The sequence below is a fragment of the Selaginella moellendorffii genome, unplaced genomic scaffold, assembly GCF_000143415.4.
Source record: "Selaginella moellendorffii unplaced genomic scaffold, v1.0 SELMOscaffold_53, whole genome shotgun sequence".
Classification (NCBI taxonomy): domain Eukaryota; kingdom Viridiplantae; phylum Streptophyta; class Lycopodiopsida; order Selaginellales; family Selaginellaceae; genus Selaginella; species Selaginella moellendorffii.
In genome coordinates this window covers 981,971-999,016 of record NW_003314314.1, presented here as the reverse complement: position 1 = coordinate 999,016, position 17,046 = coordinate 981,971, and the positions used below count along the sequence as shown (strand labels likewise).

At 45.7% G+C, this 17,046-nt stretch overlaps 5 protein-coding genes and 1 pseudogene across 5 annotated transcripts; 3 read left to right on the top strand and 3 right to left on the bottom strand.

Annotated features, from left to right (window-relative positions):
- Positions 1-1,514: 1,514 nt before the first annotated feature.
- On the bottom strand, positions 1,515-3,154 carry LOC9636235 (annotated as a pseudogene).
- Positions 3,155-3,167: 13 nt separating this feature from the next.
- LOC9660913 (DNA mismatch repair protein MSH2) lies at positions 3,168-6,749 on the bottom strand. Its single transcript, XM_002982258.2, has 12 exons — positions 6,692-6,749; positions 6,586-6,635; positions 6,498-6,530; positions 5,362-6,438; positions 4,756-5,310; positions 4,589-4,699; positions 4,442-4,531; positions 4,311-4,382; positions 4,147-4,257; positions 3,971-4,097; positions 3,702-3,910; positions 3,168-3,641 (listed from the first exon to the last, which is right to left on the bottom strand). Exons 1-12 carry the CDS (start codon positions 6,741-6,743, stop codon positions 3,303-3,305), a joined length of 2,826 nt encoding a protein of 941 aa, XP_002982304.2. The 5' UTR covers positions 6,744-6,749; the 3' UTR covers positions 3,168-3,302.
- A 134-nt stretch (positions 6,750-6,883) lies between these two features.
- LOC9636234 (peptide-N4-(N-acetyl-beta-glucosaminyl)asparagine amidase A) lies at positions 6,884-8,646 on the top strand. Its single transcript, XM_002982372.2, has one exon. It carries the CDS (start codon positions 6,895-6,897, stop codon positions 8,635-8,637), a length of 1,743 nt encoding a protein of 580 aa, XP_002982418.2. The 5' UTR covers positions 6,884-6,894; the 3' UTR covers positions 8,638-8,646.
- Positions 8,647-8,683: 37 nt separating this feature from the next.
- Positions 8,684-10,508, top strand: LOC112350730 (peptide-N4-(N-acetyl-beta-glucosaminyl)asparagine amidase A-like). Its single transcript, XM_024687466.1, has one exon. The coding sequence runs from the start codon at positions 8,699-8,701 to the stop codon at positions 10,469-10,471; it is 1,773 nt and encodes a 590-aa protein (XP_024543234.1). The 5' UTR covers positions 8,684-8,698; the 3' UTR covers positions 10,472-10,508.
- An 824-nt stretch (positions 10,509-11,332) lies between these two features.
- On the bottom strand, positions 11,333-13,941 carry LOC9660912. The gene is made up of 14 exons (XM_024687491.1): positions 13,804-13,941; positions 13,531-13,749; positions 13,451-13,479; positions 13,371-13,386; positions 13,295-13,323; positions 13,220-13,235; positions 13,120-13,163; positions 13,056-13,065; positions 12,971-12,999; positions 12,895-12,910; positions 12,805-12,845; positions 12,069-12,753; positions 11,958-12,004; positions 11,333-11,887 (listed from the first exon to the last, which is right to left on the bottom strand). Exons 1-13 carry the CDS (start codon positions 13,939-13,941, stop codon positions 11,996-11,998), a joined length of 1,281 nt encoding a protein of 426 aa, XP_024543259.1. The 3' UTR covers positions 11,333-11,887; positions 11,958-11,995.
- Positions 13,942-14,060: 119 nt separating this feature from the next.
- On the top strand, positions 14,061-15,255 carry LOC9636233 (pre-rRNA-processing protein ESF2). The gene is made up of 6 exons (XM_024687399.1): positions 14,061-14,238; positions 14,297-14,360; positions 14,412-14,479; positions 14,536-14,625; positions 14,690-14,943; positions 14,997-15,255. The coding sequence occupies exons 1-6, from the start codon at positions 14,061-14,063 to the stop codon at positions 15,024-15,026; spliced, it is 684 nt and encodes a 227-aa protein (XP_024543167.1). The 3' UTR covers positions 15,027-15,255.
- The last annotated feature ends 1,791 nt before the right edge of the window (positions 15,256-17,046 follow it).

The window sequence follows — 17,046 nt, the reverse complement described above, 5'->3', positions numbered from 1 at the left end:
TTCTAAACTCTTAAGAAATCCAAGCTGCGACAATTTTTTAAATAACAAAGAAATTCAAAGCCTTGAAAATCATCTTCTAGAATCGCTTGTGGCGAGAAGTCTTCGAGCTCCGCAGCCTTTTACTTGGCGACACATTCTGGAAATCAAGCGAATTCCGCAACGTGTATGCAGAAGCTCTGGTCGCAAGGGCCATGGAAACAAACTCACGGACCAGATCATTAGAAAGAAAATATGCGAGTACCTTGTATTGTGAGCTTTCGGGAACTGGGATCTATGTGCACACTCACGTGAAAGTTGGAGATTCCTACAGGAGGACGTCTGCTGGGACCGTGAGCTGATGGACCTTGATGATAGAAATGGTGAGCTCATGGAAGTGCGTTGCAAATAGAGTTGGTGCTCTAGTGACATCCACTATGTACTCACAGATTGCCCTAACACCGTTGTGCTGCGCTGCTGCAAAGCCGCCACCCCACATTGCTGTACTTCCACAGAAAAACCATAGAGTTTTTTCATCTGCACAATTCTCGATGCACAATAGCCAAGAAGCAATTTAAAATTTTGACAACGTGGTAGTATGGGAATGTGAATAATACACATGGCAGTTTTAAGTACATGATTTCAAGTAATACGTTTAATAGGTCAAGCTTTATAGCGCTAGAAACTTCATTAACTTCCATTCAGCAATTATATAGGAATAGGAAAGAAATTTAAAATCATGTCAATGACGGGAAGATCATCTAGGAACTCGGCATTAAGATCCTGGACCTTCTTCAAGGCATGTTCATGGCTCATTTGATCCAGCAGCAATGCAGCAAAGCCCTTAAGGAATTTCCAACCTTCATCCCTGTATTACCCGTGACAATAAGTTTTTGAGCCTTTTGCTCGAAACATTCTGGAAATCGAGCAAATTCCGCAACGTGTATGCCGAATCTCTGGCCGCATGGAACCTTGAAAAGAAGACGGGGCGGACATGCGCACAGCCTCGTGCTGCTGAAGGGGAGCCCGGCACTCCAAGCCATTATGAAGTCAAGTGAGCTATTGGGAAGGTATGCACTCACATGGAAGTTGGAATTCCTATAGGAGGACCTTTGCTGGGACTGTGAGCTGATTGTTTGGTGGATACACTATACAGTGAGCTATCCTCCACTTTGTATATAGTTTAGAGTCAATATACTACAATGAAGTTTATAGAGTGTTGATAAGCACAGGAGATTCAGCATGATTAAGCTTCTAGCATAGCTAAACTTGAGACATCAGGTGAAGAAATAGGCTGCATTTTGTTCCCATTTCAAACAGTGCTTATAGTCTGGAAGATGATGTTTGGCCATAAATAGATATTCAAAGTTTCTAGGATTTTCATATTTTTTCACAGACAAGAGGATTTGCTAGTTCAGTTGCATTTGCCACTTGGTTATATGTCAAGATCCTTGACACAAAATTATTTCCAAATTATAAGGCTAGTTGATAAAGTTTTGATTTTATGTATTTACAATTTTAGATCTACAGAGTTCCAGTAATCCAGTAATATAATGTGATATATTATATTTGAACACTTTAAATAGTGATCAAAATGTTTAAATTAACTTGAGAGTGGTGTAGGCACTTTCATTGAGCCTAGAAGTGATCCTGGCTTTGAGAGTGTGTGCCATAAAGTTTACGAGTCCTGTAACTTCACCCATTTGTTGATCTTTTGGGCTTCCAGGGAACTCCCATTGGAATCCATGAAGAAGATTGGAAAGAACAAGCTGGACGTTTCTAAGACCAAGAGGAAGCCCCGGGCAAGATCTCTTTCCAGATCCAAATGGAAGCAGCTCAAAGTCTTGGCCATTGACACCGATGTTGCTGCCCATGAATCTTTGGGGCTGGAACTCCAGAGGATCACACCATACTCGGGGGTCTCTTCCTATCGCATAGACATTCACAAGTAGCATTGCGTTCTTGGAGATGTCATAGCCTGCAACTTTCTGGGCCTCCATCGATGCGTGTGGTACGAGCAAAGCAATTGGAGGGTGGAGACGAAAGGTTTCCTTGATGATGGCATTCAAAACCTCGAGCTTGGATATGTCTCCCTCTTCGACCATGCGTGTGCGTCCAACAACACTCTCAATCTCTTGCTGAGCTTTGACCATCCAATCTGGGTGGTGAAGAAGTTCCGCCAGAGCCCACTCTGTCACAGTGGATGATGTTTCAGATCCACCAAGCAGTAGATCCTATCAAGATCACAGAACAATCAAGTAAGTTCCACAGAGAAAATCATGGATTCGTAACTTACCATGAGTAGAGCTCTGAGATTGACCGCATCGTTTCCAATGTGAGACCTTGTGATCTCCACGAAATCGGGAACCTCACCGGGGCGCTGCTCGTCCAAAACCTTTTGCAAGAAGCCATTCATCTTATCCCCGGCCACCTTTGCACGGCGGGAAACCAAGTCGAGCCAGCTCAAGTAGGGGAAATAGTCAGTGATCGAGAAAGCCGCTCCCACCTCGAGGATTTCATCAATCATCGCTATGAAATTCGAGGCCTCCTTCGCAATAGCGGGATCGCCCGAGGCCTTGGATCCAAAGTACGTCTTCTTCATCAGAATGCGAGTCATGACGTTGAAGCTGAGCGCCCTCAAGTGTGGTCTCACTCCGACAACTTGGCCAGCCTTAGAAGCTCTCAAGAGCTCACCACTGAGCTCCCAGAGCTCGTCCCGGATGATCTGCGTGTTCATACTCACCCTCTTGGCCGTGAATATCTCCGTGGCGCAGAGCTTCCTCAGCTTCTTCCAGTAGTCTCCATATGGCGAGAAAGACATGCTCCTGCAATCCATGACTATGGAGACGCGTTGTTCCGAGGCCTATAGGCGAATTCCGTGTCGTGGTTCTTGAGAAACTCCTTGGCCATTTCTGGACTGGAGACCACGAACACAGGAACAGATCCCAGGCGCAAGTGAAAGAGGGGTCCATATCTCTTGGAGAGCTGCTGGAGTGAGATGTGTGGGAGCCTGCCCAGGAGATGGAAGTGGCCGATGAGAGGCAATCCTCTGGGACCTGGTGGAAGATTGAGAGATTTGCTGGAGAGCCATTGCTTGAGAATGAAAGCTGAGAAGAGGAAGAGCGCGACTGCCCAAAACATTGCTACCTACTTTCTGCCCCTCAATGGCCTCCTCCTTTTGTATGACAAAGTTTTTTCGTTAACTTCCATTCCAACGTTAAATAGCGACTCTTGAAGAGTCAAAATATGTATAGGAAGCTTTGAGGAGACTGTTAAAGAAATCGAAAGCCTGTAAAATCAACGTGCCTTGAGACTATTATAGACCTTTACGCTACTGCTTCTAGAGTGTTGACGGGAAGGTCGTCCAGGAACTCGGCTTTGAGCTCCTGGACCTTCTTCAAGGCGTGTTCGTGGCTCATCTGATCCAGCGGCATCGCAGCAAAGCCCTTGAGGAATTTCCAGCCTTTGTCCCCGCTGCTGCTGCTGCTACTGCTGCTTCTCTTTCGCTTGCTTCCAGCGTCGCCTTCGTCCTCCAGAATCGCCTGTGGCGAGAAGTCTTCGAGCTCGGCAGCCTTTTGCTTGGCGAGCGCGACGACACATTCTGGAAATCGAGCGAATTCCGCGACGTGTATGCCGAAGCTCTGGTCGCAAGGGCCATCTTCAACCTGGGAAAGAACTCACGGAGCAGATCTCGAAAGCCATTAGAAAGGAAGAAACGCGAGTACCTTGTAAAGCATTGTGAGCTTTCGGGAACTGGGATCTATGTGCGCGCTCACGTGAAAGTTGGAGATTCCTACAGGAGGACCTTTGCTGGGACCGTGAGCTGATGGACCTTGACGATGAGAAATGGACGTGAGCTCGTGGAAGTGAGTTGCAAATAGAGTTGGCGCTCTAGTCACATCCACTATGTACTCACAGATTGCCCAAGCCAGACCTGCCATTGTTACAGAGCGTTAGAGAGCACTAGAAAATCTTGCAGTTAGCAAACTCGAACCAAATCCATCGTAAGTCGAGGTACCCCGGCCGAGTTCGTCAACAATTATTAGAGAAGTCTCAGTTGCAGATTTTAATATCGCTGAGGTTTCGAGCATCTCTGCCATAAACGTTGAAACACCACGCAACTGCAGGAAAAGTTTTTATTCCTAGAACTTGAAGACGTAGCCGAGTTACCTGGCAGTCTCCTGCTCCAACCCGGGCGAAGATACAACTTCGTATGCTGATTTCAGCACGATAGCAGGGCACAAAGCAGCCGACTTGAGCCATCAAGATATTCACACCAATCTAAATAAAAAGAGCTTGTATCAGAGTAAGACGTAAGAAACTCTAAGCTTCACCTGACGGATATACGTTGATTTGCCTCCCATATTTGGCCCAGTGATGATTTGAAACCAGCTCTTGCCTCGAATCTGCATTGTAAAGAAACAATTAGAACACATAGACATCGAAGGGGTCTAAGCACAAATACCAGGCGACAATCATTTGGGATGAAGTTCACGTCATCTTGAGCTTCTACGCAAGGATGCCTGCTTCCCTCCAAGATAATATCGCCCTCATTCTAGTAAAATGAATGAAATTTCTTAGTATACTTTTATAACAAGTTTGCAGCACTTACCTGTCCAGTGATAATAGGCCTTACGTAAGGCGTGGGACTGCTTACAGCCAGATCCGCAAAGCTTAACAAGACATCCAGTTCCGCCAGCAGGTTTGCCGCACCATTAAAAATCTGCAGTAAGTAAAAAACGTATAAAATCACCAACGCAGAAGAATCGACGAGCATACCTCAACGTAGCTCTGTGAAACCTGAACCAGCCTCTTAACAAGATCCCTTTGAGTGTTGGTGTAATTTTCTGTCAGGTTCCCATATCTTTCGCTAAGCCTTCGAAGCTTGGAAGTCGTGAACTTTATCCCATCCTTTCGAGTTTCCAAGGTGATGTATTGCACCGCAAGTTTCTTGCGAACTTTAGGCTCCTCCTTCTTCGTGATCCTGAATACGTGCCCCCACTGCGTCGTTTTGTCCAGCTTCAGCGACTTATCAGCAGGAAGATCCAAATCGTTCGCGGCTTGTTCATGAGCTTCACGGATCTCTTCCTCCACAGCATCACGGTCAGCTTTGATGGTTTTTAAGCTGCTGTCATATGATGCCGAAATGATGTACTCGCCATTCTTGATTTGATCCAGGTCGATGGCGCTTTCGATCAGTGCGTCGTATCTTCCGAGATGTTCAGCAAGCGTCCACTCTCTCAACGGAACGACGTACCGTTCCTCGATGGCGGACGCAAACTCGCCTTCATAACGTTCAAGAGCATCTTTGACGACGGAGAGACGAACACTTACCTGTATACCAATGATCAGACACAGTAAGCAAGGTGTTCAATAACTACGAACCTGATAAAGCTTCACGAGGTCTTGCAACGTAGCTCTCGACCTCTCGAGCTTCCGTGTCAGGCGCTCAACATCCGGCACACGTTTGAGGCAGTTCTTTAAACTTTCCCGCAGCTCGGCGTCTTCTACAAACATCTGGACGACGTCATGCCTGTGTTTGATCTCATCGACGTCAAGTAGAGGCTGCTTCAGCCACCTGTTCAGTAGCCTCTTGCCCATCCCAGCAGTGGACGTGCGATTCATCAGTCCAAAGAGGGTCGAGTTCTTGTTCGGATCATTCTTGGACTCGAGTACGTGCAGCGCTCGCAATGCGGCCGCGTCCAGCCGCATGTATCTGTCGAGGCTGTACTGCTGAAGCCTATACTTCCCGTGATTACTGTCGTCTGCGAAGATATCGGTGTACGCAAGTAGAGCTGCTAATGCCGCTGACGCAACTTCATACTTGACAACGAGTTCTCGGAGCTCCTCAACCGATGTACTCTTGATAAGCCGGCTTAGATCTTGCTCGATGTCTCGGGACTTAAACTCCGCCTTCTTCTTCTCAGTCAGTCGCACGTTGCATCGAGCCAGCACGTCTCGGAGTCTCCGACCGTCGACGCTCTTGGCATTTTCCGCAGGAAGAACGCACTCCCGGCATCCCAGAGCGAGCAGAGCCGACTCCAAGTTTGTGTATTGATCGTCGTCTAGAAACTCTAGTGTGCCCAGCGTCCTTCTCGTCATATCCGTGAAGGCTATGCCGACGAGCTGCTCTTGATCACGGGCGACTGTCCAGACTGCCATCACCACCGGCGTGTCGTGCATGTCGATGCTCGAGAACAAGACGTCTTCGAAGCTCCCAAGCTTTCCCGGAGTTGCGGACTTTGCGAGCTTCCAGTTTCCTCCACTGCCTTCGTAGAGCTCCACGTTGTACTCGGTCTTCTCCAGCAGGACGTCCCGAGTGATCACCTCAAACATGCTCTTGCTGATGCTTACGCTGGAGAGAGTATCAGACCCAGATCCAACCTGACGAAGAGCGGTCGTGGTTCGATAGTAGAGCCTGGCGATAAGACTAGCATTGTCCCCGTGGGCAGTGAAATAGTCCTGAAAAGAAAAATGTAGAACTCTTGATGAAAGGGAAAACCAAAAACTCAAGCACTTACCCGTCGATCGAAGAACCGAATCACTGATGGATCCTGTGTGACCAGCGCAAGAAGATCAAGGAAGAAAACATAAGAACTGGATGATTACCTCTGGCAGCTTGCGAAAGAACTTGATGAAACCCTGAGCTTGCTTCGCATCTGCGAGGAAACAATTGAGGCAAGGAGTACATTAGAATACCGCGGGCGAGGCGCACCTAGCTTGAGCTCCGGCAGCTTGGGATCGTCCTCCATCGCCTCCATCGCCATCGCCACCGCCAAGGTGATAAACCCTAGGCCCTAATGGCGGGAATGCAGTAAAGGACTACATACGAGTGAAGAATATTCTGGTATATGCTCAAAGGGTTTATTAAAATTTCCCGTCGATAAACCCTAGGTGGACTCCATGACCAGGGAATCCATGGCGCTTGTGCTCTTCCTGCTCTTCCTGGCGGCGACGGCGCAAGGGAAAGGTAGATTTCGTCTCGGCGGCCTGGATTTCGAGCACTCCGAACACCGGCATTCCTCGCTAGCGCCAGCTCCAGCGCCAGCCCCAGATCCAGCTCCACTGACGTTCTTCGAGGTGAGCAAGCCGCTGTCCATCCCTAGATCCGGCCACTGCGCGACGCTGCTGCTGCTAAAGCATTCTTTCGGCAACACGATCAGCTCGCCCCCGGTCACTGCTCCTTATAATCCTCCCCGATCGAGCCACTGCGGTGGGGGTTGGGAGAGAGTGATCCTCAGGTGGAGCGTAGCATCCAGGGGCAGGCAGTTCGACCGAATCTCCGCAGCATGGCTGTCTGGAGTGGAAATCTTCCGGACTTGCACGGCGGAGCCTACCAAGCAAGGGATTGTGTGGAGCGTCGAGAAGGACATCACGAAGTATACTTCGTTGCTGGAGAAGCCACAGGTCTTGGCGGTCTCTCTTGCGAACGTGATCGACAAAACTTACACGGGCTTCTTCAACGTCACCCTCACTGCCGAGTTCTACAAGCCCGCTCAGAGAAACTCCAAGCGCTCTTCGAAGGCGATGCCCGCTGATCTCGTTCTTCCAATCGCTTTGCCAACTTCGGAGAATGGTGGCTACTGGTTCCAGCTCCAAAACAGTTCCCACGTTGGAACTGTGAACCTCACCAGTCTTCCTCGAAACATCTACAAGGCGGAGCTCGAGGTCTGCGTTTCCTTCCATGGTGACGACGAGTTCTGGTACACCAATCCAACGAACGATTACTTGGACGCCAACGGTGAAAGCAGTTCGGGCTCCAGGAACGGTCCCTACAGGGAAGTGCTGGTTACTCTGGACGGGAAGCTTGTTGGAGAGATTTGTCCCTTTCCAGTGATCTACACGGGTGGCGTCAATCCACTGTTTTGGAGACCAGCAGCAGCAATCGGGGCTTTCAATCTACCAACCTACATTCTCGACGTAACTCCGTTTGTTGGCCAGCTGGTGGATGGGAACAGCCACGAGATCAGCTTGAGCGTCACCAACGCTGTCAGGAACTGGTTATTGGACGCCAACTTACACCTCTGGCTGGACCATGGTAGCTCGCAAACGTCCGGAAAGCTCATCTCTTACAGCTCTCCTCCAGCCGTTATCAGTTACGACTCACACTACAAAGGTCTCGACGGTACTCTTCTGCTGTCTGCCTCTCGGTCACTTCAGTACTCGGGCTACGTCGAGTCTTCCTCTCACGGGAAGCTCATAACGACTTCATCGTACAGCTACAAGTTCTCCAACCAGATGGTCTTCTCCGAAAATGGCAGCGTTTCCACAGTAAAGCAGCTCATCGATGCACAGACGAAGTTCCTGGTGGAAAGCAGCTCCAAGCAGGTTAGATTGCAGCAGAAGTCGAGCTCGTACCCTTTCTTTCTCTACAACTCACAGAAGGATGGAACCAACAAGTCTGTTGTTTTAGACGCCAGGATCTCGCATGGACTTCAAGAAGAATACGACGACGACTCCTTTTGGAGCCGGCTCAACAACAAGCAAGACACTGCCGGGAAAATCGTCATCCAAGCGAATATAGTCACCAGTGGGACGGGAAAGCTAAACCAGACTTATGTGTCCGAGAGCAGCGAGGGATGTTACCACCGGAGCATCCGAACGAGCAACACTACAACACAGTACGATGAAAGTGGTTTTCGATGCATCGCCAGCGCTTAAATAGGCAGTTTATAAACCAAAGGTGGCGGGAGTTTCTCGTAAAAGGCCTAAAAGTTGCGGCATGGCGCTGGTGGTGCTCCTGCTACTTTTGGCGGCAGTGGCTCAGGCGATTCCTGGGAGAAGCAGCAGGTTTCAGCTGGGGGACCTGGATTTCGAGCAGCCTCGACGACCAGCGTTCTCAGTTGATGAGCAGCAACAGCAGCAGCAGGATTCCCTTTCAAGGTTTTTCGAGGTGAGCAAGCCACTTTCAGTTCCAAAGTCAGGCCACTGCGCGTCGCAGCTGCTGCTGAAGTATTCTTTCGGCAACACGATCAGCTCGCCGCCGGTCGTGGTGCCTTACAATCCTCCTCAAGCTCCCGAGTGTAGCGAAGATTGGGACAAGGTGATCCTCGTCTGGAATGTCACGTCCAAAGGCCGGCAGTTCGATCGGATCTCGGCCGTGTGGCTGAGTGGAGTGGAGATCTTCCGGACGTCCACCGCCGAGCCGACCAGGAAAGGGATCTTCTGGACGGTAGAGAAAGACGTCACCAAGTATCGTGCCTTGCTAGACAAGCCACAGAGTTTGGAAGTCGCGCTAGCCAATGTGATCGACGAGACTTACACCGGGTTTTTCAACGTGACGCTCACTGCCAACTTCTACAAGTCGTCCAACTCGTCTTCTTCTCTGGTGGATGCCGAGGCTCCTGCCGATATTGTTCTTCCAGTCGCGCTGCCAACCTCGGGAAACGGTGGCTACTGGTTCCAGATCCAAAACAGCTCCGACGCTGGCCGCGTGGAGTTGAGCAATCTCCCGACGAACATCTACAAGGCCAAGCTCGAGGTCTACGTCTCCTTCCACGGCAACGACGAGTTCTGGTACATGAATCCCACGAACGACTACTTGGACGCCAACAATATCAACACGGCTTCCAGGAACGGTCCCTACAGAGAAGTTCTGGTCACTGTCGACGGGTTCCTCGCGGGAGAGATCTGTCCCTTGCCAGTGATCTTCACGGGTGGAATCAATCCACTGCTTTGGGCTCCAGCAGCCGCAATCGGAGCTTTCGACCTGCCAAGCTACACTCTCGACATAACTCCATTTGTTGGTCTGCTGGTGGACGGTGGCAGCCATGAGATCGGCTTCAGCGTCACCAATGCTTTCAGGTTTTGGCTACTGGACGCCAACTTACACCTCTGGCTCGACCACGGTAGCTCTGAGACGTCCGGGCAGCTTGTCTCCTACAACGCTCCAGCAGCCGGTATCAGCTATGACGCACGCTACAAAGGCCCGGTCGGCTCTCTCCGGGTGGCCGCCTCTCGGTCTCTCCAGTACTCGGGCTACGTCGAGTCTTCCTCGCGCGGCAAGCTCTTCACCACCTCCTCGTACAGCTACGCGTTCTCCAACCGGATGGACTTCTCTGGGAACAATGGCGAGATAACAACTGTAGATCAGAGTATCGACACCAATGCCAAGGTCGTGGTGGCCAGTGGCGACGAGCAGATCGAGCTCCAGCAAACTTCCAGCTCGTATCCGCTCCACGTGTTCGACTCCGAGACTACACCCGCCGATGGCTCGATTGTCTCGGAGACGAGGATCTCCCATGGAGTGGCGGAGGAGATTGAGGTGCATCACGGCAGTGGAGGCGGGGAGTTTTACTGGAGCCGGCTTGACAACAAGCAGGACGCGGCTGGGAAGATCGTGATCGCAGGGAACAAGGTCGTGAGTGGAGGTGGAGCGCTCAATCAGACGTATAGTTTCCAGAGCAGTGATGGGTGCTACTCGAGGACAATCGAGGCGGGCAGCGATGCCATTCAGTTTGATCGTGTGAGTAGCAGCTGCATCCCATTTGCTTAGTGTAACAATTTCTACGAGGTAATCTATATTCAAATTATACCTATTGTTAGAGCATGGTTTACTTGGGTCAAGGATCTCGTCAACCAGTTAAATGTTAGCATGTTAGACCGTTGACTATTCTCCAGTAGATTTAATCAAACTTGTAAAAGGTGGTAGTGAATATACTTAAAATATATTTAAATATTTTAAGATTCTACCATCTAACGGTTGTTATTTATTTAGATTAATCTTGTATTTTTTATTTATAAACATGTTTTACTTTCTTAAACCTTTTCTAGTATTTCATCTAATGGTTGATATGCAATAAGATTAATCTTGTGTTTATAAATTACAAACATGTTTGTAATTATAAACTTTATTTGATCCATTGACTAAACTAAGCATTATTACATGCAACATGTAGCAATTTATTTAAAATTGAATAAAAACTTGCTAAAGAAGATTCTAGGCGTCTGTCATGATCTTTGTTTAAATTTTTCTTCTAAAAACATGCGAAGCTTCACAGGACAATGAGAGGTACGTCACTGTTCTTCCAAAGGAGATGAACACGTTATTCAGTGTAGAAACTCCCAGCTCAAAGGTTTCTACTACACGATTTAGCAGCTTCTGCATCTAACGTTCCTTGCCTCTCCACAGGCCTCCATGGCCTTTCCAAAAGACAAGATTGCGTTCTTGTTTATCCACAGGGAGAATGGCGAGGTTGCATTCATCTCGCGGATATGTCCCCCACTCAGAAGAGCAGTAGTGAGGAATTCATGTTTTCTTCCATGGTTACGAGCACAGCAGAAGATTTAGAGGCGGCCAAGAAAGCCGCACGATCAGAGACACACCATATTCATGCATGGAGCTGATTCATGCTCTTCGTGGGAAGCCACACTCTACGAGAGATACTTTTAGAATTTGAGGGCGTGGTTTTCATCCAGGATCCCAGTCTCCAGGAGGCTAGCAAGAGCATGAGTTCTCTCCTGCTGGAAAACAGTGCCATGACCAGGGAGTTTCTGGAGCCCTTCAGCTCGCACATACCTCAAAAGGTGGCGACATCGAGCGATCACCTCCCAAGTTGTGGACATCGCTGAGCAGAATGACATCCACTTCCCAAAGCACGGCCAGTGGTTCACCAGCGGAGGCAAACAGAGGTTCGCAGACAGGACGAGGTACCACGTCGCAAGGAATATTCCACTCGAGTTCGTCTTGCCGGCATTTCCAGTCAAGTCGTGCAATCCCGATAAGTGCCCCGACAAAGCGGAGGAGCTGGCCATCCATTCCATGAAGATCGTCGCTGATCTCATCAAGGCCGTGTATGCTCGTCTCTTCTCTGACCTCGTCGGCTCGGACGATGCTGCTGTGGATTCTTGTGGAGAGATGTTTTGGGAGATGGCACACAACTTGTATCCCGGCTTGGTCAGTTTCTTTTGCCTGGAAACCACGCATTAGGCAGTGAAACGACGACAATTTCGCAAAGCCTTGGGCCTAGCAATAGAAAAACCTTTAGAGTAGTTGCAGGCACTGATTTTTTTGAGGAGCCTAGCTTTCCTGCAAACAAGAGCACGATGTCGAGAAAACGAAGGTAATCAAAACGATAAGATAGATCACTTACCACCTCCTTGTCAAACATGCGTCGTCTGGAGCTCAAGATCTCGTTTCGCTGCAGCGCTGCCATCTTGGAAACAGCCGACAACGTCTTCTGATGAGACTTTCCCAAGAGAGGAGTCTTGAATTGTGCCTGGTGTCTTCTGTGAACACTGGCGACCTTTCCTCCACAGAGGCTGACGGGTGTTCTTCGTGGAGCGTCTCGATTTGCTGGACTATCCACTGGAGCACTGGCTTGATCGCGGACACTGAGCTGGTTCGATATGTTCCTCAACGGCGAAGCTGCCGCACCTCTCTTCTCGGTCATTTTCTTCGCGGACTCTGCCATCGCCTTCTCCATAAACCTCTTCCTTCCAAACACTGGCTGCTCCTTACGTAGCTCTCCTCTTGTGTTCACCTCACTGCTTGATCTTGGCCGTAACACTTCGTCGTTCTGCACCATGTCGACGCTTTTTATCCTCCGCTGCGTCAGAACCTCGGTTCTCTTGAGCCTCGCTCTCACTAGACTCCTGTTTGCTAGCATCCTCTTCATAAAAGGTACTTCTTTATAGTGATCTTTGTGCCTAGCTTTCCTCGTTGCTCGTTCAACCATCTCCTTCCAGTGTCTTGCTTTTATGGATGTGTTGTTGGACGCCGCGTTTTCGGTTTCTACTCGAGCGGTCGAGTCTGCTACTTCTGGGTCATCCTGCGGGCTGCTAAAAGAGCATGTTAAAATGCGAGGCACTGAACACGGACTAATATACCTGTCCACAATAACTTCTGGACTTGAGAGCTCACAGCAATCCTGTACAAGTATAGATGTTAGAGGCTCGTTACTCTACCGTGAACCTCACCATATTCTCGCTTTGCCTACACAATAATACAAGAATGTGAGTGCCTGACACTGACAGAAATTACTGACTACCATACCCGTCTTGAAGGACTTCTGGAACATCGTCCTAGAGACACGCGGAAATCAGAAGAACATCCAGGTTATCATTCATACAACTCTTACCATGTATAACCTGCAAGCATTTCGAGAGCGTGAACAACGATATGAAGGAAAAGTAAACGCATACTCGACGTTGTGACCTTGTGGAGTTGGACGTTGAGAAAACTCTTCCTGCACAGATGTAGATCTTCCATACACAACGGGAGTGAGGTGCTTACAAAGGTTACCTTATCCTCGATTATCCTGAAAACAATCAAGAAATAAGCATTGGCAGAACAATAAAACTAGATAAAACTATATACCCGTCCCCAGAACCGCGTGAAAGATCCTCCTAGACGCACAAATAAGTTAGAAGAACACCGAGAGCACAAAACTCACCACATTCTCGCTGTTCCTGCAGAATTGGAACAATAAAAAAAAAAGAAAAGAAAATTTCCCACAGTAAGGAAGTGTTTTACCTATGGTCGAGCGCTTGTGGACTTGGCCGCTGTTAAACAAAGCTACTAGTAAGAAAGGAGCATTGCTATAGAAAATGTACCATATTCTGTGGATCCATCTCCAAAGCTGCTTGATTTCCCATTTCTATAGGGCTCTTAACTCCATTACTCACAGCAATCTTCCCAGAATCACTTAGAAGCGAGTTTGTCACACGCTCCTCACTGCCTTCGACTTGCTTGTCCACCTCTGTAGCCTCCGATTGTGTCTCCGAGCCACCGCGCACCTCTTGTTCTACCTCAATTTCTTCATCAATCTCCTCCTGGAATGCACAAAGCCGTGAGCGACTTTTCAAATGCCCTGGATGGATTCATACCATGGAAATCTTCGACAGCGCATCCGCCATGAATCTGTTCGTCTTGTTCGCTGGGATTCCGTGCTTCTTGCACAGCTGCTGGAGCTTGCGCCGCGGAAGCTTGTGAAAATCGCCATGGCTTAGAGCACTTCTCCCCATCACAAAGCCCTAAAACTCCACCCCAAAATGTGACCGTTGTAATGGACAATCCTGTCGCGGCGAGGAATCGAACCTCGGGTCTGCTCTGTTTAAACCTAAAAGAGGTTTAGGGTTCTTCGATGGAAGAAGAAGCAGCAAAGGCGACGAAAAGAAAGAAGAATGTAGCGGTGGAGGAGAAGGAGGAGAAGAAAGGTGTGTGCTATCTCAGCCGGATTCCACCGCATTTGAAGCCGCTCAAGCTGCGCCATCTTCTCTCGCAGTATGGCGATGTTTTGCGAGTGTATCTCGTCCCGGAAGGTATGGTAGCAAATCTCGATCCACAATTCGCCAATCGTGAGCCATATTCCGATGTTAGATCCGGCCGCGAGGAAGCGCAGGAAGCGAGCTGGAGGGAACACCGGCAAGAATTTCACTGAAGGGTAAGTTAAGTGGTGCTAAAGAGATTGGGGAAGAACTTGTCTAGCTTCCAGGTGGGTGGAATTCTCAAAGAAGAGCGATGCAAAGCATGTAGCAAAACTACTAAATGGAGAACCGATGGGTCAGTTCTCTGAAGTTCGCAAGGAATTCGTGATGGTTTTTTCGTTTTCTTTTCAGGTGGGAAGAGACGATCAGCTTATTACTACGATCTCTGGAACATCAAATACTTGAGAAAGTTCAAGTGGAACCATCTAACAGAAGAAATTGGTAAGCGATCTCAGCAATTTTTTGTTTTCTTTTGTATTCTAGACACTAATATCTTGCTAAATAGCTTACAGGAAAGCCGTTCACGATCAAAAGCTTGCGGCCGAGATCTCTGCGGCCAAGCGCGAGCGAGATTTCTACCTTGCTCGGGTTGATCAATCCAAAACCATCAAAGCTATTCAAGAAAAGAAGAAACGTAAGGCCGGCGATCCACAAGATGAGACGAGCCGGAAAACGCTGCGAAGGTTTTCTCAAACAAAATCAGTTGGCAAGAATGAAGAGGACCAGGCAACTCGACTAGATCTCAAGGTTTTAGCAGGGGTAAGAATTTCTTTTCGTAGTTTGCTTCGTGGGAACTGAGTTACTCTTTACAGGTGTTTGTGCAAAACGAAGAACAAACCTGATTTAAGAAAAGCAAAGAACTTAGTTTGCAAAAAGGGTGTTTAGCTATAAAAGACCTTTAAGGTTGTCGACAAGAACAGAGACCCCAAGACGGCGTGAACAGCTCCCTGATCACTTTTTAGTTGGTAGGGCTGTTAGAGTGTTGGAGATGGTTAGTTTGGAGTAGTGGAGTACATTGCTAGATAATGTTGCTTTAAAAATTTTATTAGCATTGGCTACTATTAAGTGCAATATCTTTGTTAGGTAAAAATACTGATTGCTCTAGTTCACTTTTACAAGATGAAAAGTTATGAGATTAAAGGGATGTTATTGAATGTAAATTATGTTATATTAATTATTATAAACAAATTTGATGAATAATTAACATGAACAAGGGTAGATTTAACCTCATCTCTGCCACATAATTTTTTAAAAAGAAAGATAAAATTTGATTTTAAAATATTAATTAAAAAATAATTTATTAACATAACTTTAATAGTGAATTAATATTAACTATCTAATATTTTTAAAAATAAAAATAAACATTTGATATATACATTTTATATCCTCCATAAAAATTAAGTTTAAATATTTTAATATTGAAAGTTTGTTGTTTATGACTATTTGAGGTTTATGTTTTTTTTCTTAATATTAAACATTCAGTTCATCTTAAATTCTCAAAAATTTTAAATTTTAAATAAATAAATTTTAAAAAGTTAAAAAATTAATTTGTTTAATTAGTTAACAATGGAGTACACTAATAACTAATACTACTTGAAGACATTATTAACCTCATCTGCCACTCCAATGCAGGTGTGATATATTTGCTTCTTTTAGTTTACTTTTGCAAAATGAAAAATCATTAAAATCTGTTTGGAAATCAAGTAATTCACAAGTTTATAAAAATTAAATGGATATTACTGAATATCAATAATATTATATTAATTGATATGAACAAGTTGATTAATAATTAATTTCAACATTACTTGAAAAGAAATAATAAATTCAATAATATTAGTTTAAAAATAAAGTAGTTAACATAAGTTTAGTAGTGAATTAATATTCATTATACTTATAATTTTTAATATAATAATAAACATTTGATACATACATTTTATATTCTCTATAAAAATAAATTGGAGTGTTTTATCATTGAAAGTTTGTTTTTTGCAACAATTTGAAATGTATATTTGTTTTTTTAATATTAAACATTCAATTGATCTTGAATTCTCAAAAATTTTAAAAATTAGTAGAAATATTGATTAAAATAAATAAAATATAAATAAACTAAAAATATAATTTTTTATTTTACATTTTTAACACTAATAACATTATTACTTTTAAAAACTGAAAGGCTATTAAAATGTGTTTAGAACCTGATAAGTTTGCAATGATTAAAAAGATGTTACGAAAAAAATGAAATTGATGGATGATTAATATGAATAAGTTAATATTAAGTATGGGCAAACAACAAATAAATGCATTTATATTGTTTTTTCATAAGTTTAATTTCAATTCTATCATGTAATTTATTTTTGAAAATCATTTTTAAAATATTAATTAAAAAATATAGTAGTTAACTTAAGTTTATTAGTGAATTAATATATTCTTTTTTTTTATAGGTTTAATTTCAACCCGATCATGTAATTTATTTTTAAAAATCATTTTTAAAATATTAATTAAAAAATAAGGTAGTATATTAGTGAATTAATATTTAATATTTAATATTTTTTTAATATAAAGATAAACATTTAATACATACTGTGAGGGCCAAGTGTACGGTTACGATGCCGTATACTAATATTAGCGTAATGGATTTTGGTAGCCGTCGGATTGGTTTCAATCCGGACCACTCACTCCTGTATATAAACTAGGGTTTTTGGGCTAATTGATATGCACATTTCTGTATTCCCTTTCCATATTCCATGCACTCACATTGGTGGAAATGAGGGGCACCTTTGATTGTCCCTGGGGAGTGCTTGGATTTGGGATTTCGGTTTAGATCTAGCTTTTGCATCGTCTAGATCTAGCTTTTTCCATTTC